Raw genomic sequence first — 21,933 nt, 5'->3', positions numbered from 1 at the left:
GAGCTCTTCTCTTCGCTTCGGCAGCTTTTGTGCCGCAGCAGGAGCCCCGCTCCCGGAGCGACGCCTACCCTTGAATACATTGTTTTCTTTTTCTTTGCTCTGTGTTTCTTATTTCTCACACCTTAAAAGCTGAAATTCTTGATTAAATACTGTATTCGAGATAATGGACCATAAAGATATGGTTTGAAAATGCCACTGCCATTTAAGGTTTTATTTATTAATTAGTAAAACGGGGATGAGGTAGGCTAATATATATAGGCTACCCAATTTGCTCGTTATCTTGTGCAGGAGCTAAAACAGCCTTGGCTGTGTCTCGGGAATCGTAAGGAATTGACCCGTTCTGCCTCATTTAACTCTTCACGGACGTTTCTTTTGAGACTTTTGAAATATTTGGGGTGAAAAGAATAGCAGTTCTTACATGTTGTCATATGAACAACCAGTCAATAATAGCCATATACTAATTTAAATCTAACGAGCCTTATGGACAAACATAAGAGATCTTGGTTCGATTGGAACAAACATTAATTAGCTAATTAATTTAGCAACCAATCCGACTGAATAAGTGTTTTTGATTCACTAAAAAGAACCGACTCAATAGTAATTCGGTGGGAAATCGGAGCACGAATTCGACTCAAGAGTCAATCAACCGTGAATCGTAGGCTAGGCCTACACGTTCACTACATTTTCGCGCTGTAAATTCAGTAGGCCTACCAGTGTTTCTGTACCGCTGAATATTGGTGCAAAAAACACCGTGAAAGTATTTTATTGTCGTGTTCGGTCAGCAACGGAACCGGTTCCGAATAAGCACCGGTTCTTCCCGAGACCCCATGCGCTTAAAGTCTCAAACCCAATTCGTATCGATTTGTATGCGCAAGCAAGAGGGGGAAAGACAGACAGAGAGAGGGTTAGCGAGAACAAGCGCTGTATAGTCTCTAGAGAGCACGCACGCAACCCACCATTTCAAAGCAGCGCGGAGCGCACGAGGCAGACGGAGAGGTGAGAGAGAAAGAGAGAGAGAGAAAGAATGGCTGCGGGGGCCGCACGCGGAATGTGTGCGCTGCCAGCGCGTGGGGCTCGCAGCAATTCGTATCGCTTCTCGCAGCTGAATGTCTGCAGGCAAATAATCACTTTTGTACATGTTGTCTTAAATATCCGCGCCCTGCCCGCAGAATGTTTTGCTCGTCATTTTCTAATGAGCCAGACAATGCACAAGCGCTTATAAACAAAAAGTTGTGTTGTGGGATGCGAATGATGCATGTTGTCTGAACCCTTTGACTAAAATCTAGGCCTAATTTTGTCTCGTTTAAATTATAATTTTTGTCTGTGTGTTTTTGCAGGCATTTAGCCTCCGTCTCAGGGGCTGATATATTATATTCGAGATGGATATAAAGATGAAGGTCTTGATAATAATACTATCTTGAGTATTTTTTTCTAATAATTGTATAGCCTACTTTTTATTGTTTTAAAATAGGCCTTAAGTTTTTATCCCTGCCCTGGATTTTGTCTTAAACTATGAGTGAAATAAAATTGAAAAATCAAATTTGCTTCTCCTATTATTTCCCCCATTATGTCATGCGTGAAAATATTATTCAGTTGTGTGTATTTGGGACAATTCTATGTAGTCTTATATGCACTAAATAATATAATCACCGCAAATACCACAAATCACCATGAAAGTGTAAAACGTCCTTTTACATATAATGTGATAGGCCTACATAGCCTACATGATCGTAAATTAGGCTATGTTTGTAACAGGCTATTTCACCTGCAACTTATGACACGTTCACTTTAAGTTAGACATTGGACGCTTTAGGATGAAGGCAATAAAGATAAGTTCTTCCACCGCAGTCCGCAGAGCAGTTCTTTTTGAAATGTGGCGCTTTAATGAAAATATCTTAGTCACATATGTTGAATAGGCCTACCTTCTTTTCATAAGTCATGGACGCATGTGATAGGCTACATTTGAGTATAGGCCTACGTTTGTCTTGAAAAGCTTTTGTCCTTACCCTTGTTGTATTTCCCCTTCATTCGGCTTTGTTTTATCTGCTGCTTACAGATATTCTAAAACATATTACTGCCACTTTAAGAGTTGTATGGAGTGTCTGCGCTGCGGACGATAGACTTGGCGATGTGCCACGGTTTGAGATCTTCTGGCGGGACCTCTGGGGCTTCAGGTGGAGATCTCAGCGGCCCTCCATTCTCTACACTTGAGCCCTTACTGCAAAAACTCACACCTCAGGAGATAAACATTTAACACTCCCTTTCATGCTCCGCACACTTTATAACATCATCTCGTGTTCTTCTGTCAACACCAACCTGAAGCAACGGCTTTCGCGCCTTGTCTCTGTGCCACACTGTTGGGTACGTCGGGTAGGCATTCAAAATAATTAGTTTAGTTTCCAAATAGAAATATACTAAGCGTTATTGTTGTTTTGGTCCTCCTTTTGCATTATTATAATGCCAAATACAAAGAGAACATTTTCTTTCTTTCTATCTTTCTTGACAAAAACAAAAATGTTCTTTCGTTTAATAATTTCGCTCTTTTTGTTTTTATATAGGCTTATTCAGTATTTATATTTGTGTAGCCTATATGCAGATGTTGCATGCGAAAAAAATAAATAAATATATTTATTCAACGTTTATATGCATCAACCTAGGCTACACGATCTATAGCTTTGAAGTGAGCTGAACATCACGCGCTGCAAAATTACAGCCTTTTCCGCGCGCGTTGACAGTATTTAATAATGGTGGGGATATATTTTATATATATATAAACGTAAAATATGTAGCAAAGTTAACCTTTGTGTAGTCTTTTGTTTAGTTTATAAGCCAAGGTGATTAGAAACAAAGTTAAAACAGCTCGCTTCAGTTTTGGCTCACCTGCAGACAAAGCGCCCGGCGCGCTTGGCTTGTGATTGATGTCTTTGAGAGCGGAGGTTTCTTTCCTCCATGGGGGGTGAGTACCCCTCTTACCGAAGCGCCCCTCAAATGCATAATGTCCTCGCCCCCGCTGGCGGAATGAAAGAGAGGGTCACAGAGGGGACGGAAAATGAGAGCGCAGAGAACGTGTCTGAATGGCCAAGGCGAGTGGGTTTCTGCTGCGCTCCCCACGGCAGGGTCGGATTAGGTTTTGAGAGCAGGGGAGGATGGGGGAAGGGAGGCACACGCTCTGGGAACAGGGGCAGAATTTACGTTTATTAAGTTTAATGGCTGCTTAATGCTGGTATAGTTATAGAACAATAATTCAACTTCATGAGTAAATGCAAGAGGTTTACTGTTGGGTGCATGTGCTTAGTGTGAATAAAAATGCATTCTTTACTGTTTTGCATAAATGCATGCAACCACTTTTTGTAATTGTATTTATTAATTTTGTTTGAAAGCATTGAAGCATTTGTGTGACTCGGGTTGCTATGGAAGTGATGCATGCACATCTGTTTGTGTTTGTGTGTAGGTTGGTTTGATTGATGACAGAGGGCAAACTGTCTCACTCCTTCAATAGCAGCGACTGTGGCCATGTCTCTAGATAAGCTCTGGGTCTGCGTTATTGAAATCTGGGGTCTGTAGAGCCATCAATAACAGAGGCGCAGCTCGCCTACTCAACAAAGCACCGCTGTAATGTCTTGCCAAGCTGTGGGGCTGGACAGCAGTATTTGGGGAGGGGTATTTTGATTTTGATCGCTGCTTTCTCTGCTGTAATGACACTCCCCGCTTTGCTTTGCTCGGAACGAGTACAGAATGCAGAGGGATTCCTTATCAGTGCACTTGCTCTGAGATAACAAAGCATGTGGCCCGGTGACCGTTCTTCGAGATGAAGGCATGTGTAGGTGAGAAGCAGGCCAAGGCCTCGCCATGAAGAAGTCCTTTCTCATTTTCCCTCTATCCAGTTAGCAGTACGCCAATTTCTCTGCTTAGTGAACAAGGTTAATTTTCACTCCAGTTCATTGTGTTTACCCGGAACTTAAATGGTATATGAATAAATAATAGAATGTGGTAAATTTTCAGTCTTTTGAGCTGCATGATGCAAATGATTTTTTCCCCCCTCCAACAGAAAATTATCCTTATGGGATGGTGAAGACGAGAGAATCTGTTGAAAACTAACAGAGAAGACAGAGTCCTCATTCAAAGCATGGTAAGCATTTCATACGTGCATATGAATGTAAACCCTTTCAGTTAGTCATGTGTTGGACCTAGTGCAGTATATATAGCAATATACAGCACAAGTGTGTGTGTGTGTTTTCACATATATTATGTAAACACAAACTTTTTTTTAAACTGTCCTCTCTCCCACATTGAAATATATCAATATGTCATGCTTGTAAAGTGCATAATCACCTGTTTTCATGCATTAGAATTCTCCCATTGTTGACAGATGCTTTCTGTCAGAATGTACAAGCCAGGAATGGCATAATTTTAACTCTCAGGTCGCTCTCAGGTATGATGGGAAGACCGATCTTTGCTGTCTACCATACTGCACAAAAACATACATCAAAGCTGCTGCTTTTCCCACACTATAACCTCACTGGAGCTGACATTTAAGAACGATTTCTGCATTCTCCTGTTGTGACCTTGAAAAGTGCAATATATTGTGACGTCCTTGTAATTTTCTAGATTTTTTATAATGGTGGCGTGGGGAAAAACATGAGATTAATGCGTATGAATCAGTTTACGATTAGAGAGTGAGATGACATTTTAATAAGAAAGTCTGATTTTGTATAACATGACCACATGTAATGTCTGCCATGTGCTGTGATTCATTTTTGTGTCTCTTACCACATGCAGTCTCTTATTTCCATGATAAATCTGCCATCTGATTTAGTGAAAGGTGAATGTTATCTCTAGATAAAGATTGCATGAATCGTTCCTGTTTTTAATCTGGATTGGGCTTTTGTTGACTTGTCTGTCCATTGTTTGAGTCTTATTGCTCTTTGTTTGTTGTCTCTCTCTCTCCCTCTCCCCCATCCTTACCACTTTCTGCTCTTTTGTCGCAGGTTGATGCGAGTACAACCTGCAGAATGAACCCTCTCAGTGCGCTTGGCATCGATCGGACCAGCTTGATGCGGGAGAGCCTCCGCGTTCATGGAGGGATGGTTTATCCACCTGGAATTCGGACCCTGCCAACAGAAAAGGGCTATGTTGGTGACAGGATCCCCGACTTGCTCTACAAACCAGATGTGTCTCTCGACAGCAGAAAGAACACCAATAGTTATGTTGGACTCTATAAAAGTTCCCCACCTGGGATTCAGAAGTCAATGATGGTGCCTGGGACTGGAGCAGACACTTTAGGGTTGGACAGACGGGTCGTTTCAGGAGATAAGCCCCCAGAACTGAGTCTCAATGGTGGTAGCTATCTGCGGGTTCCCTGGATGAGTCCTTACCATGAAGCTGGAATGTACCCTTTTTTAGACTCTAGTAAATACACTGCTTTGAACATGTATAAAGCATCAATCCTTTCACAACCACCACATTACCTTCCTCAGCATCTGGCCTACCAGTCTCTATGTGCAGGAGGCAGTGCAGCTGGTACAGAGCGCTTGTTTTTCATGCCCCCGTATCCCCCTGCACCTATATCATCACCCCTTCCTCCTCCTCTCAGGATCCCCACTGCAACTGTTGCCCCTACTGCACTATCACCTATGATGCACCACCAGGACAAAACAATACAAAGTATTGGTCCAAGGATTCACCATGAGCCCTCAGCATTTGGGCAGCAGACATTACATCAGCAGACCCAGCCCCACCATCAGTCACCCAGTGATAGGCAACACAGCAGCAGTGGAAACAGTGCCAGCAACAGCAAGTCCATCCGGACCCCATCCAGCAAAAACACAAGCAGCACTAGCAGTAATGTTAGCAGCAGTAGCAGCGTTGGTATTAGCAGCAGCGCCAGTTCCATAGTCTCAGTAGACTCATGTCCTTCCCATGTAATGCAACCACCCCGCCCTACACCACGCCCCCCTCAGCCACCTGCAGCCCCCCCACCCCCTCCACCTCTTGTGGATAGCACTATGGAGTTCCAGAAGCCTCTGTATAGGAGTCCTTCCTCATCCTCGTCATCATCACCATCTGTTGCTCACCCTATCTACATTAGCAGCATGTCCCAAGAGCTTCGCTCTCCAATTCGGCCAACTAGCCAGAAGACTAAAGCCAAAGAGGCAACCATGGAGTCCAGAGGTATAGGGAATGAAAGAAAGGGTAGCAGCTCACCTGTTAAGACCTCTTCTGAGAAACCACCTCAACAGGGGCCTATTACCAAAGACCCAGCAGACAAACCTTTAGACCTGTCTGCCAAAATCATTGACTTTGAAGGACCTACCAATGGGTACCCCCAAAAATTAGAGGCCTTAGCCAAGCTTGGCTATTCCCCCACTGCCCGTTATGGACTTCCCCCAAACAGGGAGCTTTTAAAAGAAACTCTTTCTCCGGCTGTTAGCACTTCTTCTAAAACTCCAGAAAGGCCTGAGATAATTAGCACTTTACCTTCTTCCTGGGTAGTGCCAAGTCCTACCCAGACAATCAGCTCTGAGGCTAGTCAAAACAAAGGCTCCAGCATCATCAAGAATAAGAATCTTGAACATGTGGTGCCACAGTCAAGAAGTTCCTCTTGTTCCAGAATTGATGACCAAAACAATGGCTCAAACCCAAGTTCTGTACCTATTGTCATGACTACAGCATCTCGTCCATCATCTGTTTCACCTTCTCCCAAGATTAATGGTGAATGGCCAAAGTCAGTTCCCACCCCACCAGAGAAGACCCCAACTAATAACCATGGTGGCAGCCACCCCACAGCTACAAAGCCCTCAAAGATGCACAAAAAAAATGAATCACCTGAAATTGGCTTCAAGCCCCAGCAATCACATTTAGATAATGGACATGCTCCAAGCCACCTTTACATGCCTCAGGGTGAAACGTATCTTCCTCCCAGCTTAGCATATTCTAGCAGATATCTCTCATACCCAGTACCTGAGAGTCTTTCCCTTTCCCACTTGCAGTTGTCAGGAAAAGGGCCAGTGTACCCTCATCCAGTTATGCTGGGCACTAACAGTCTGTATTCAGCACGTTTGCCACCCAAGCCTGGCATCCCATATGGCATCCCACCCAGTCATGGAGAATATATGACCTACCACGATTCACAAGAGATGGTCCATCCACTAATGTCTCCCCACCTGCCCCTGGACCACAAAGTCACTGAGCGTCTGGAACTGAGGCACAGACCATTGGACAAGCCTTGGCACCATGACGAGACTCAGTATAAGCGGCAGAGCATCACTGACACAGAACCAAGTTACAAATCTGAGAGGGAGTCAGAGAGGCAAGAAATTTTGGGCTCAAAATCTCAGAGCAAGCCTTACACAGTGAATAAAGAGGAGATTGTCTGCATTGACCTGGTCCAAGATGACACAGATGGCAGTCCAGAGCCAGACAAATATAGTGTTATCGATGTCAAATGCAAAGAGCCAGCTAAGCCAGTCGGCAGTGGGACAGGGATGGCAAATGAAAGTGGCAGTAATTCTGAGGGGAAAGAGCCAGAGCTCATGCAGATCTTGCGCTCCAGCCAGCCTGCCGTATCCTGGCCAACTGATTCAGAGCGACGGACAGAGGTATGTAGTCCACCTCGTCCACAGAAGCAGTCTGACTCTCCTGTGCACAGCCAGACTGAAGACAGCTCCTCTGAGCATAGCCCACTACCTGACATGTTGGAAGAGCAGACACTACGCTGTGCCAGAACCTCCGGCGAAAGGGCTCGAGGTGATGGTGCTGAATTCAAAGTTGATCGGCACCACACTCATCAACAATATGTGGACTTGGGCAAGGATGGACTAGAAGACACAGAATCTCATGAGGAGGAGGAGGATGGACATGGATTGTCTAAAAGCAAGAGATCCAGCTTGGCTAAGAGAATAGCCAACTCCTCAGGCTATGTTGGCGACCGCTTCAAGTGCGTCACCACTGAGCTGTATGCAGACTCCAGCAAATTGAGCCGGGAACAGCGAGCATTGCAGGTCAGTTATGCAATTTTGTATGTTGGTTAGAATGAATAGGGAAGTTTGTGCAATTATGAAGCATGTCACGTATCATTGTCACATTTTCTGTTTGAGAATCATTCAGGTCATGTAAGAGTGTTATAATTTGAGAACACCTCACATTTTCTGTTCCCTGGTCAACTCTTCAAGGACCAGTAGCTGTCATTGAATTAGATAAAGTTTCCCAGCCATCCTGAGATTTACAGATACACTTTAAAAATAGCTCAATGACCTCAGTTTCGGCTTTGAACGAGCACTTGTATCTAACTTCCACACTCGGTTCTATTGAACGCCTTGCTAATTACAGATCTCCGTAACCCACTCTCCCTCTCCTGCTCTCTCTTTCTAGCAGTTTTTGGGCCCCTGCTGTGAATCTGTCAAACAGGCTTTAATGGCAGAAGTTCTACAGTTAGCGTGAGAGAACTTGTGTGTTTGTACAAGAACACACACGCTTGAGTGTGCGGTTCAGTCAGCGGCCGAAAGGGTTAACACAAAGTGCCGTCTGTGGCTGCTTTGCCCAGTCGTGCGGAAGCTCAGCTGCCAAATGTTTGTGTGTGTGCGTACGCGTGCATGCATGCCATGGCCTTGCTAGCACATAATGCTGCAGGCAACTGTTAACCTGCAGGTGAGCTCTGGAGACCAGTGTGTGTGTGTGTGTGTGTGGGGCATACCCAAACATAATCACACACCCTTTCCTACAGGCTTCCATCTTGCACTCCTTTCCTCTCTTTACACACACACACACACACACACACACACACACACAAAAACATGCACACCTCCAGGCCCCCAATAGCCATGTCCGCGGTGGCAGCCCTCCCAGCTTAAGTGAAATCCGGCCCATTCTTTCCTGATGGGGAAGATTAGAGTTCTTACCAGCAGCAGCGAGCAGAGCGCTCGCCGACTGGCAGAGTCATTAGCGCACACACACATAGTCGCGCAGTGGAAGGAGAGTAAGGGAGAGGCTGATGGAAGGCAATGCCCTAATTTCAGATAGCCCACACAATTTTGGAAAGTTATTTTTTTTAAATAAGCCCAGTGTTTTCTATGCATTTCCACATATCCTTTTAAAGTTTGTATGATTTAAACATCAGCTTTTAAAGCCATATCATTCTCAGATATTTCTTGAATTCCCCCATATTTTTTGTGTAATGGTAAGTTAATGTTTGTTTGCAGATGTCTTAAATTTGTGTAAATATTCAATTCAAATCATTGAAAAAGATATTGAGCCCCATTCTGATTGCTTAGATGGAAGGATTATCACAAGAGGACAGTAATTTAAGTCAACCAGCTGCGTTTTGGGAGGTCAGTTCATTTTATTTTTAAACTACTAATCAGTTGAAATGAGTAACACTTAGTTTTGCGCCCACAGGCGGTTGTGAAGTTAGACTTTTTTTCTTCCTTTTCCTCCTATTTTAGGGGTCCTGAAAATTGCATGGTCAAATTTGAGTAAAATGATTCCCCTGACTTCACCTGTATCAGTTAGCTTTTGTTATAAGTTATTGATATGCATTTTCTGAATTGACTCTAATGCACTTTAGCTCCTGTTCTACTCTCACTGCAGATTTATTTTATGCAAGTCTTATTCTGTTTTTTCCCCCTCTATTTTTGTTGTACTGGAGCACATGAGAGACAGGCTTTACAGCTGGTGCTCGTAACACTGGATCTGGTTTCACGATTGTGCTGTGTGTGTGTCTGTGTAGCGTGCGATGATGCGTTTCTCGGAGCTGGAGCTGAAGGAGAAGGAGGGGTGTGTGTCGTCTGCAGCGCCCGGACTGGGAAGAGAGAGGGAGCTGGCAGAAAGCCAGTGCGGAGCGGGAGACTGGGAACTGAGCCAGCCAAGCTCCAGGCCCTCCGCAGCCCTTTCGGCCCTCTCTGATCACACCGAGCAGCACAACGGTAAGACATGCACACACACACGCGCAATCCTTCTCGCGCTGTCTCCCTCTCTAGCGCTCCCTTTTTTTCTTTCTCTTTGCTGGCTATCTTTGTCTCACACTTTCTGTCTTTCTTGTAGCGTCTGTCGTATGCGCTGTCTCTAACTTTTGTCTTGCTTGCAGGCTGCTTTTTTAATGCATTTCACTCATCGTCTCTCCTTTTGTCCTATCTCCTGAAATCTTCCTTAGCCATCCCAGTTTTAAAGGCGCTCCATCTTTCTTCACCCCCCTTACACTTCCTCCCCATGTCACTAGGGACGGTCCCTGCACTGTGGTGCTCCATGCAACAGCGTTAAACCAGCGGAAACGGCGTGGTAAACATGGCTTCCGCCACCGCCACCCTCAAACAGGAAACACACAAATAAACAGGCACATGCTCTGACTCCACATCTCTCTCTTTGTCCCTCTCTCTCTGCTGTTTTGCCTCTTGTTTTTTCCACTTGAGCTTTGGTAATGGCCTAATGCCATCAGATTTCCAAATCAACACTTTGCTGCTATGTGACCTCGCTCTCCCTGGTGGCTTTCACAGAGGCGAGGCGTTTCCTGTGCATGTGGGTCAGAGAGTGTGTGTGTGCGTGCGTGAACACTTGCATGTGTGTCAGCCACACAGACAATTAACAGCGCTCTGGATTACATAAACAGAGTGCGCTCAGCAGACTGGCAGTTCCTGTGAAGCTCCAAGGGTGAAAATGCTACATAAAAACCTTCTACTGTAGTTTTGATCAGAGCTTTAATTTGATCACATATGCCGAATATCGTTCTATTCAACAATTGATACAGTTCAAGTAATTGATTTAAGAAACCAAATTGATTATTTGACTTTGCGTGACCTTTCTGGATGTTTCATGTCCTTCGTTCCTCTCTTGATTTTTATGCCCAGTCTGTCCTTCAACATCTCTCTCTCTCGCTCTCTGGGAATGGCCACATTAACTCTCTCTGGGTGATGTTACCATGGTGATCTGTTTTGGTGCAGAGTTGCTATGGTGCACACATTGCCATGAATTATGGGATGCATGTGGTAGTCACATGCTTTGTGCGTGTCTGTGTGAGCCCGGGGCAGGGTGGGCTGTATTCTTACCCAGGCCAGTATAAAGGTTGCTCTGTTCGGCATGGAGAGCGTGATAATGAAGTCATTTTGGATGTACAATAATGCACTATTGCATAATTTTTGATAGATTTGGTTTTGTGTGACTTATTTCGGCTAGCTGAATATTTTGTGTGTGCATGTTTTTTAGGACGTGCATGTGCCTCAATATACGATGGGAGTGTATGTGTGTGTGTGTGTGAAAGATAGGAGCGGGCGGTATGGAGCGTGAGCCCCTAGCGCCTGTCTTTGATCTACGCTGCTGCTCTTAGCTGCCGGGAGACATTCTCAAGGAGCGCTTTTCACTGCCACACACAGAACGGGAGAAAGCAGGAGAGGGGGGGAGGAGAGTGCGAGGAGAGAGAGGGAGGGGGAGGGAGAGGAGACTTGAGCTGGGTTGCCGCTTGCGCTCTTGGCACGGATGTTTCGGGCTAATTTAAGCTTGCAGAGAGCGCAAGCAAGCGCGTCCCTGTTTGCCGTCTAGCTCCCCATGTGGGATGGGTGTGGTGTAGTTAGCACAAACACGCAACTGTCCAGGGTGGGGTGGTGGGGGGTTTGTTTTTCTGTAGTCTTTTCCTCTCTATATCTCACCATCTGTGGCCTTGTGCTCTACTGGCCCGTCGCAGTTCTTTTGAACTTGGAAAAAGGTCTTTCTTTGCAAGCAGTTGACTAACAGATTTGTTTTTTTGTGGCTATGCAGGTGCGACACCAACATGCGCAAACAACAGAGTTCCCGTGCTCCAGCGGTGCGGCCCACCAGCCGACATCCCGCAGTCCCGGCGAGCGGAGGAGAAGAGAGTGAGGGATGTGAAGGGAGAGGAGGAGGGGTCTGTTGGCACGGCGACGAGCAGGAAACGTGCATTGGGTTTGGAACAGAGCCAAGGCCACCCTGATTGCACACACACCGCAGAAGAAAGAGATGGAGAGAGACGGATGAGAGGAGAGGACGATAATGGCATCGCGGCGAAGAGAGTGAGGCTGATTTCAGGTAGACGTCTCGGCTGTCTGTCTCTCCAATGTCCTTAACGATATCTGTCCTGTTTTCCATCTTTTCATCCCGTTCTTTCTTTGCCAAGTAGTGGATGGTCCGCTCTGTCTTTCATCTTATCGCCAACCTCCTGTCTCGCTTTCTGACACGTCTCACTCTCTCTCCAGGGTTCAGCTGTTCTTTTCCCCTTTCCTCTGCTCGGTCCCGCTTTGATCCTTTCGCTGGCCTTTTCAATTCATCTTGATTTGTGTTTATTGCCATCACATGGTCCAGATAAACACAACTGCCGGGCGTTCTCTGCCTGCTCTTTCTTTGTGCTCAGTCTAAAGGGCGTTTTCAGACATCAAAACAATCTTTGTTTAAACTCGCATCGTTTAAACGTGTCCCAGAAAGCATGTTTTTGTCAGCAAAACTGTGTTTGCATGTGGGTCTCTGTTCAGCTCCGTACTTTCATTTAAAAGCTATCAAACTTGTGGGTGTTTGTGTTCTAGGAGGATACAACTCAATTAACAATTGGAAAGCAATTCCTGCTTTAAGTGTGCAATCCTGTGTTTATACTTTGCATGACCATCTTATGCATTAACACAAGTGGACGGTGCTAAATTCAGCTGTACAGGGTGTACATTGCATTCTGGAGATTTGTTATCCAATTCTGGAGATGCATTGTGATCCGACTAATAAATTCTAGTGGTTAGAGATGTATATGGCACATAGCATTTGTAATGTACAACCTAATGCATCCTAAATGCAACAGCATCTGATTCATATAACCAAATAATTATTGTGCCAGAACAAGGGGTTTTAAACTAGTCCAATTTTTTAAAAAGAAAATAAAAAGCTCATGCATTTACAAGACTTGGGATGCAATATCTGGTATCTTCTGAACAAGTTTGGGCACAGTTTAGTACCTAATATATGTAGTCTCAAAATCAGAAATTTGAGATTCATGTTAAATCCAGTTGTACACAGCAATTCGTCCCAGCTGACCACCTAAAATTGGATCATCCTATCCAGATATTAATACAAGGTATTAACGGATTGCCTCTATCTATCTCCACAGACGTGTGGCCGCAACCCTCCGAGCAGGAGGTGAAGAATCTAAAGGTGTGTATCGAGTTGACGGGTCTTCGGCTCAGTAAGCCCCGCCACCTCCATAATCTTCAGGAACTATGGGATAGACAGGGGCAGCTCAACCATGACAGGCCGCAATTCGGAGCTCCCAACCTGGGTTTGCCTCCCACATCCAAATCCTCTCTTCCACCACTTCAAACCGCCAGGAGGGATAAGCTTGACCCTTGCACCCCAGAGATCCCGAGAGTCGCCCACGGTGTCCCTGCTGTGGATCGAAAGGTCAAAGCAAATGGATTTGAAGACAAGGGGGTGAAGAGGAAAGCAGAAGTGGAGAGAGGTTGGACCAAGGAACAGCTGGAATTCACTGGATCCGACACAGGTACATCTCCCTTTTCTGTCATTTAAATGCATAGTTGTAAGCGGAGAGCAGAGTATTCTGGCTAGAACAGCCTGGCGGTGAAAATAGAGGACACTGTGTCAACAGGACCTTGGACTTAAAATGACAAGGGACTTACTGAGGTGTAAATTGGTTTTGTCATCTGTTATCCTTTTTTATTTGCATGACTAAACGGTTTCCTCGTTTAGTTGTTTAGTCACAAACTGGTCAACTGTTCAGGTAGAGATGTTGACGCAGGTTTCATATGCCTTGGATTACATACTATACCATACACCTACAGCCTACCTCCTACAAATACTTACTACCCTACACACTACATCCTACTACACCCTAAATACTACACTCCTTTTACACCCTATTCCCTACACACTATGCCCTACACCCTAAATAATATGGCCTACACCAGGGGTGTCCAGGGTATTCCTGGAGGGCCACAGTCCTACAGAGTTTAGTTCCAACCCTGCCCTTAACACCCATAACTGTAGTTTTCGAATAAGCTTAAAGGACTTGATTAGCTGGACCATATGTGTTTAATTAAGGTTGAAACTAAACCCTGCAGGGCTGTTTGGAGTTTGACACCCCGGCCTACACCCTTCTCACATCCAATGTAGTTTACGGCCTATACATTGCACCTGACATAGTATATACTACACCCTACTTACTACATAATACTACCTATATACTACAATCTTTACCCCACACATACTTTACCTTTATATACTATACAAACTACATTCTTTCATGCTACATACAATGTTCTACATACTACACCCTGTTTCTTTCGAGTGGCACATCTGTAAATGGTGCTCGAAGCAAAGACTAAGTCTCATTTAGTTATGCAGGTCAGAAAAGGACCCAGAAGATGAGAACTGAGAGGAGACGCAAGCAGTGTGAATGAACGAGACACAAAGAGAGAGGGAGCGAAAAGCTGTTAGAAAGCAGAGAGAAAGGGTGGAAAAGGAGTGAAAGAGATGAAAAGAGGATACGGAGCGCTGAGGGGAGAACTGAGGTGAAAGACGAGAGCGCGGCAGTAGAGAGAGGCAGATTAGAGGAAAGCGGAGCACGTCGCCCTGTGTCTGCGGCTTTGGGATAGCAATAATGATTCTTGTTGATTGACAAGCCGCACTTGCACACGCTCACACGCACTCTCTCAGACGCTTGCGTCCTTGTTGGTATAAAAGCTTCGGCAAAAAAAACGCATGCCGCAGAGTAATGAGCCATGAGATTCCACAACTGTGCAAATAACAACGTGTGTGTGTGTGCGCGTGTGTGTGAGGCTGCCCGTCAGTATCTTGGCTGCTGGATATTGTGCTGGCGTTCTGTCAGGAGGATTAGAGAGCAGCAAGACGAGACTCTTTATCTCGCTGTATCCCTCATTCTGTGCGTGTGTGTGAGTAATATGTACTATACATATGTATCTTGGTTTTACTCAAGCTGAGAGATGGTTTGCTAGTTAATGCCTTATTGTCTGCATGTGTGTGCGTTTGTGTGTGTGTGTGTGTGTGCCCAGTTGCGTGCTAATGGGAGGCTAATATCCCCCAGATGTCCCTGTCAAAATCCGTCTCCCACCGCACACATACATACTCTCGCTCTTCAGACGAGGGAATTCGTACGCACATGCAAGCTAATTTGTGTTGTCTGAGGTGTGAGGGACAAGACACGCATGCCAGTGATGCAAAACTCTCCGCTGTAAGCCCCAGGGTGTGTGTGTGTGTGCGCGCGTTTTAGCACGCTGCTTTTGTTCTGTTGATTTTTAAAGGCATTAAGGTCTTTGCTCCCCTTTTGCTAATTGAGTGATTCACTTAGGTTGCAGAGCACGCACACTTCTGTGCGTGTATGTGTGTGTGTGGGGTAGGTGCGGTGAATCCGGTCTCAAGGGTTCTCGGGGTAGGACTTTAATTAGCCTGTTGAAGGAGAGGAGCACATTACGCAGGCTGGAAAAGTTTGCCCATGAGAATGGGTTCTCAAGCGCATACGCACACACACGCGCACATACGAGCAGTTGCACAGTTGGTGGTCTGCGTGTTGAAGGTTCTCTAAGGTGCTTTTGTCTCGGCCCAATCTATTAGATCCGCCATTTTCGCCTCCAACAAACTAAATCATTGCATTTCTAAGGGGACCGTTGATGTGAAGTGGATCTTTGCGGTGAGGATACGATTTACAAATGTTGGCCTACTGCTTGTGCAAATGTGCGCATGTTTGTGAATATTGTTATAGTGGTCAACTGATGTGTTTTTCAGTTAGACATAATCTAGACTGTTTTTTATGGTTGTATGCAAAATGTCTAATGCTTATTTTAGACAATATTTACAATTTTTTTTAAATACATAATACAAAAATATATTATATTATTACTTAGTGAATGTAAAAACACTTAGACCTACTAAAAAAAATCAGCCAAAATTTTGAACAATGTAACAAAAAAAACCTTATTTTAAGAAAAAACTTCTATCTAATAAGGCTTATATTACTTGGCAAGAATCGGTTATCGTTCAATTCAGATCATTAAGTTGCGAAATATCCAATCAATTGGCCTGCCTGATATCGGTGTTTAGCTAGTCGATAGTGTGTTTTTGTTGGCTATGTGGTCTTCTGTCTTTGGCGTTCTTGCTTGCATACGTGAGAGAGATTTCCTCTGCGCGGTGGGGCTCTCGGGGTGTGTGTGTGCGCGCGACTGAACGGGGAATATGATGAATAATGGAACAGATGTGGAGCGTGCTCGGTTTCTCTCCCTCTCTCGGCCTTGTGCTCACCCTTTCATCGTCTCTTTTCCTCGCTGCTGCTTTCTCTCTCTCTATTCTTCCACTTTTACGTCTGTCCGTCATTTCTCCTTTTCTGTTCGCTGTTTCTTCCCGTTTCATTTGATATCACTCTCTTATCTTGCTGTTCCTTTCATGTTTCTTCTCTTTTCCCTTCCGTCCTTCTCTGCCGGTTGATGTTATCGGTTAAAAAGTGGCTCTTTTGCGCGGGCTCTGGTCACGTGATGCAAAATAGAAAGCAGACGAAGGAAAGGATACATACATTTTTGTAAATCTTTTCGTGCTTTGTCCGTCCCTCGTAAGGCGGTCAGCCTGCTGCCGTTCGTTCTACCGCTGTCAGTCTGATTTACCTAACAAGACCTTAAGGAAGCTTCTGTCGGTTTGATCTGTGTGTTTTGCCCTTGATGAAATCGTAAATCCCAGATTTGTGTTCTTGCCATTTTTTTTGTGTGTTGTTTCTTTCCTGTTATATATTTACAAGTAGAGGCTGATTTTATAAAAGTGCAAATTTTTGCAGTAATATTTGTTTTGGTATTTGTTGTGTAAGATTAATTTCAGAATTTACGCTGAAAAGTTGGCTAATATTTTCATAGAATCTGATACAAAATTCTGCATTTTTTTTATGTTATGTATTTTATTATTAAACTCTCCTGCGCTGTTACATAGTGTCTATCTCCCCACCCTTTGAATGGTCAATTATATATATTTTTTTTCTTTAAACTTATTTTTTCCCCATTTCATTCTACTTGAGTATTCTCAGCAAATTTTTACGCATTTTACCAAATGTTAACATTTTGCAGAATTTGCCCAAAAAAGTTAAATACATCAGATTTTAGCATGAACGATTCACTGTTTTAATCTCTCTCTTTCTCTCTAGCTATTCCTGTTCTCTCTGATGGATTTTGTGGCGATTCCATAAGGAAGTTCTCCTCCGCTATTCCTTCTCACCTTTCTGACAAACGGCGAATCAAGGACCACCGGAAGTCATTGGGATCCTCCTCGCCCTCTCCGGACCCCGACAGCACCTTCCCTTCTCGTTTGCGCCGGCACGGCGACCCTGAAAAGCCAAAGGGCAAGCGGCAGTGTAAGACCAAGCACCTCGGCCAACAGGAGCGTAGGATGCTGTTGCAGTCGACCAATGAGGAGTGTCCTGAACTCAGCCCCGCCCACCAACACAAGGTAAGAGCTGCTGCACATGTCGATGTAATAACAGGTCGAGGTGCTTGTTTATCCGCACAAGAATGTCCTTTCTTTGTCTGTGTGTGCGAGGTTAACCATGCTCTTTGCTTTGGCTCGAAACCCAAGCGTTCTCCCCGGGCTCAGCGAGGAACCATTTAAAAACGTGTCTCCAATCACAACAATGTTAATCATTCCAATTAGGGAAGCACCGCGGCTCTCTGGGACGGCACAACGGACGCGGGAGGGGGTCATAGCGTGTGTGTTTAGAGTGCGGTTGCTTTGACCTCCTCTTGTGCTGAAAGGCAGACTCCCAGCGGAGAGACGCAACCGAGGGGGAGGGGAGGAGTGAAGGCCGGGTCGGAATTCTGGTCTCTTTCTCTCTCCGTCAAGGAAAATGATTCCCCAGTGAACACGCTGTGCATTCTTTAAATAACACAGCCTGCGTTCTCCCTGTTGTGATCTCGCACGCGGATGTAGTGCACACACTCGTAGCCTGCGTTCTGCAGCCGAGCACAAAAACACACCTTGAGTTCACATCGTTTACAGCAGACAAACACACTTGTTTGAAAATATTATGTAGGTGTTTACACAATACAGTGTGTGCGGGTTTACGAGTTTGAGAAGTGAGAGACATTTTCCAAATCATGACATTGGGGACATCAGTACGTCTGTAAAAAAATCAGTAGATTGGAAAAAAATTACTCATATTTTATATGTCTGATTGTTTGCTTATATTTGCAATTAATCAATTTGGCAGTACTAAATAATAATTATATAAATATTTATATATATTTTTTTACATTCTAAAAATGTTTTTTCAGGGGTCGGATTAGGGGTTGAGTTAATCTTGGTCTGTCTAATGTTCTCATTCTGACGACCAAATAAATGTCAGTCGTCAAATTTTTAGACGCTCATTTTCACGGCGCTGTTACAGCCCTGGCAGAGCTCTGTGTGTGTGTGTGTCCGTGCAGTGTGTGTGTTTACTCTGACAGCTGCTGCGCTCTGGAACTCCTCTGGGGTGGGTGGAGTTCCCGCCCCGATCACCCCTCCCTTTTCCCGACCTTCAGTCTGCTCGCATGAACTTGCGGCCTACACACACACACACACACACACAGGGCGCTCATCCGCCGCCCTACTGCGCTCCACAGATAGAGAACTCGCACACGGAAGGTGGGAGAGATAAAGGGAGTGGGGGAGAGATAAAGGGAGTGGGAGGGAGCCAAAGTCTTCCGTTGTTTCCTGTTTAACTTTCCCTGCCGGGGAACAGGATCGTTGACGGATCGGCGTATGCAGCTTTCCATCCAGCTCGCAAGAGAAAACAGAAATGTTCACAGTAGAAGATGCATGTTGTTCTGTTAAAAATGTGTTTATGGGACATTTGTAGTTGTGTAAATAGTCTCGGCCCGTTTAACTGCAGGCCAAAAATAACCTTGCTGACCATGTGGGGTGTGTGAGTGAGGAGCCTTTGTTGACAGTCATACTTTTGTTCTTGGTTTATGGTGGGAAACACTGTTTCCACTACTGCTAAAAAAATCATCCAACTATGTGGGAATAGTTACTTATGGAAGCTCTTTTTATGTTTGTATCTCAGTTGCGAGAAAAAAATCAGAATTGCGAGTTTATATCTTACAATTCTGAGAAAAGAAGTCAGACTTGCGAGAAAAAAGTCAGAATTGCGAGTTTATATCTCAGAATTTTGAGAAATAAAAGTCAGAATTGCAAGTTATAAAGTCAGAATTGCAAGTTATAAAGTCAGAATTGCAAGTTATAAAGTCAGAATTGCAAGTTATAAAGTCAGAATTGTGAGTTTATATCTTGCAATTGTGAGAGGAAAAAATCTAAATTGTGAGTAATTGCAATTATCTTTTAAATCGTTTTATTCCGTGGTGGAAAGTAGCTTCCATAGTTACTTCACATTTGTCAATTTTCACAGCAAATTTTTAAAAATATTTTCAAATTTTAGTCTCTCGCTGATTCTGCCGCAGTGCCGACTATGAACTTGTCGCTGTGATTAATTAGCGCTCCATCCCGCCTGTCTCTTGGCACCAAGCGATTGTAGCTCTGTCACTCTTTTGTCCTCTCTGTCATTGTAGAGCGTCCGCCTTACCCTGTTTGTGGTGCCACATACTGTGACTTTCAAAGCCTGTGTGTGAAATCCGAGGCCTTGTGAGGGTGTTGCGATCTGTCATAAATACTAAAGTGACGCATTTTTATTCCCCCTCTTCAGGTGGTGAAGCGTTCTGCCCAGAAGCGGCCAGCATCTCTTTCCGATTACGAGACTTCTCCGGTCAAACCTTGCCCCCCTTCTCCTGCCTACCAGCCCGCGGCACCCCCGACCCCCCCATGCGCCGTTCCGGATGCACCGGTACCTCCGGTCGCCCCCGCACCTCCAGTGTCAGCGGAGCCGCCAGTCAGCAGGCCCATGCCACCCGAAGCACGCCGACTCATCGTCAACAAGAACGCAGGCGAGACTCTACTACAGCGAGCAGCACGGCTGGGATATGAGGTAAGCGTGCATTTGTGCGTCTCTCTCTCTCTCTCTCTCTCTCTCTGCCCTCTCCTGCTCTCTTCGCATCTCATTATTTCTGCGTGAGACTGAGTCTGACATGCGAGAGCCCCTGACAGGCACAGAGCGATCGCTTGGCGTACGCACACGCGCACACACAGTTTTTTTTTTTTTTCCCTTCTTGCGACGCAGCCTCTCGCTTCCCCGCACACACACACATACGCGCTGTCTCATCCCGTTCTCCTTTCGGCTTTTGCACTCCCACTCAAACCTTTCTCGCTCACATTCATTCCGTGCTTTCACAGGCGCGCTTTCTCGCGCTTGTCCTTGCTCTTTCTCTCTGTCGAACTGGAGAACCTTAACCCTTTGCACTCCGCCTCTGATCTTGTAGTCGGCCTTTTTTGAGTTTAATAAATGTTGGTAGAGTGTTTGATATTTTTGTAACAATGCAGCATTTTTAAAGACAACATGAAACCGCATTTGAAATGCTTTTAAAGACAACATGAAACCGCATTTGAAATGCTTTTACTTTTTGCAACAACTTTTTTTTTTTTTTTTACAGGAAATAGTTAACATTATTTGGGGTTTAATTTGATTAGTTTAATACATTTTTGATTGAAGATTACAAAAACAAACATTCTCTTTAAAATAACGTACACTGATGAATTATGGGTAATAAGACTAGCGACTTTTAATTTTTATTAAAATTCAGATTTCTTGCCTTTAAATATAGTAAAGTTTTATATCTCTGCAACAGTATTTTTTGAATGCAACCGAACATGCATTAGTCTCGTCCGTTAGTAGATTCCCTGCTGTTCTGGAATTCAGTCGTATTCCACAGTTCTGGAATACGGTGGTTCCGCGGGTTCTGGAATGGCGCAGCGTTCCGTGTCCAATTTGTGCAGATTAATGGGGAGCTGGATTAGTTCCGGCAGTGCGTCTGAAAGGACTGGCACGGAGAACAGGAAATGAGCGATTACTGCTGCGAGCGCATGATTTCTCTCCTTCCCCAGCCCTCCCCCCCCTTCCTCTCTCGCTCCGCAGCGGTGCCTTGAATTCCACTGAAAGGGAAAGTTTCTTATTGCATTTTACGGAGCATTTTTATCACCGAGACAGTGGTGCTGTTCCAGAATAGAACACGCTTGTGTGGTGTCGGAATCATCAAGCTAGTTTTACGCTTGGTCTTTTTCCTGTTTTTCCCATTTGCTGCTTTCATCTTTTCTCTCGTTCTGCCTATAACACGCATCCACATGTGTCTGTGGTTTGTTTTCTCACAACTAGGGATGCCACGTTCCGTTGTGTTCCATTCCTTCCATTTTTTGTGTGTGCTTGAAGTGGACACACACATCCTCACACGCACACATACGTTTGCAGTTCCCCTCCCCCTATCTCTTGTTTGCGTTTCTTCACCTCCCCTTAGCTCTCACGCCAAGAGTTTTACTGCAACACACACACTCTTTCATTACACTCCGCCAGTGCTGACGTCTCGCTTGCGTTACGATGCTGCTTATTTACACTTGTGTTTGGTTGTTGCCTCCCTCTTTTATGACTCAGACAAAACTGGCCTTTGTATGCTGATTGAAACCTATCGTTATGTGTGTGTGTGTGCGTGACTGCGTGTATGTGTGAAAGAGCCCTATCAATCTCTCTCTCTCTCTCGCCCTCTCTCTCTCTCTCTCTCTGTCTGATTCTGCTGCGGTTGCTAGACTCTGTCGGTAATTCTGCTCTCAGGCAGAATGGCTCTTTGCCATTAAGGTCCAATCAGCGATCTGACAAGTGCTCTCCGTAATCTCCACGTTAATTAATCATTCGGCTGGAGGTGCTAAACACGCGCTGTTTTAAGCCATTAGCCGCCCGTTCCGCACACCTCCCAATCTCTCGTCGCTCAAACCAACGCCCGCCATTAGCGGCCCTCGGAAAGAGAGGGAGGTTTTTCTGCAATTCTGACCACAAAAAAAGGTTGTTGGTTCTCACAGAAAAGGAAGAATTGG

At 44.9% G+C, this 21,933-nt stretch overlaps 1 protein-coding gene across 2 annotated transcripts in view; it reads left to right on the top strand.

Annotated features, from left to right (window-relative positions):
• Positions 1-21,933, top strand: part of bcor (BCL6 corepressor) — a 39,809-nt gene that overhangs the window by 4,415 nt on the left and 13,461 nt on the right. Inside the window, exons 2-9 of one of the 2 annotated variants that reach the window (XM_079594034.1) lie at positions 4,049-4,129; positions 4,989-8,000; positions 9,270-9,326; positions 9,725-9,920; positions 11,743-12,030; positions 13,091-13,480; positions 17,135-17,436; positions 19,664-19,942. In XM_079594034.1, the coding sequence (XP_079450160.1) occupies positions 4,127-4,129; positions 4,989-8,000; positions 9,270-9,326; positions 9,725-9,920; positions 11,743-12,030; positions 13,091-13,480; positions 17,135-17,436; positions 19,664-19,942 (4,527 nt within the window). In that variant the 5' untranslated portion in view covers positions 4,049-4,126. The remainder of the gene's footprint in view (positions 1-4,048; positions 4,130-4,988; positions 8,001-9,269; positions 9,327-9,724; positions 9,921-11,742; positions 12,031-13,090; positions 13,481-17,134; positions 17,437-19,663; positions 19,943-21,933) is intronic. The other variant, XM_079594035.1, reaches the window with a different exon arrangement.

Source organism: Phoxinus phoxinus (assembly GCF_949152265.1).
Source record: "Phoxinus phoxinus genome assembly, chromosome: 20".
Lineage (NCBI taxonomy): Eukaryota > Metazoa > Chordata > Actinopteri > Cypriniformes > Leuciscidae > Phoxinus > Phoxinus phoxinus.
Note: the sequence above shows the minus strand (reverse complement) of the source record. Positions and strands in the feature narration are given on the sequence as shown.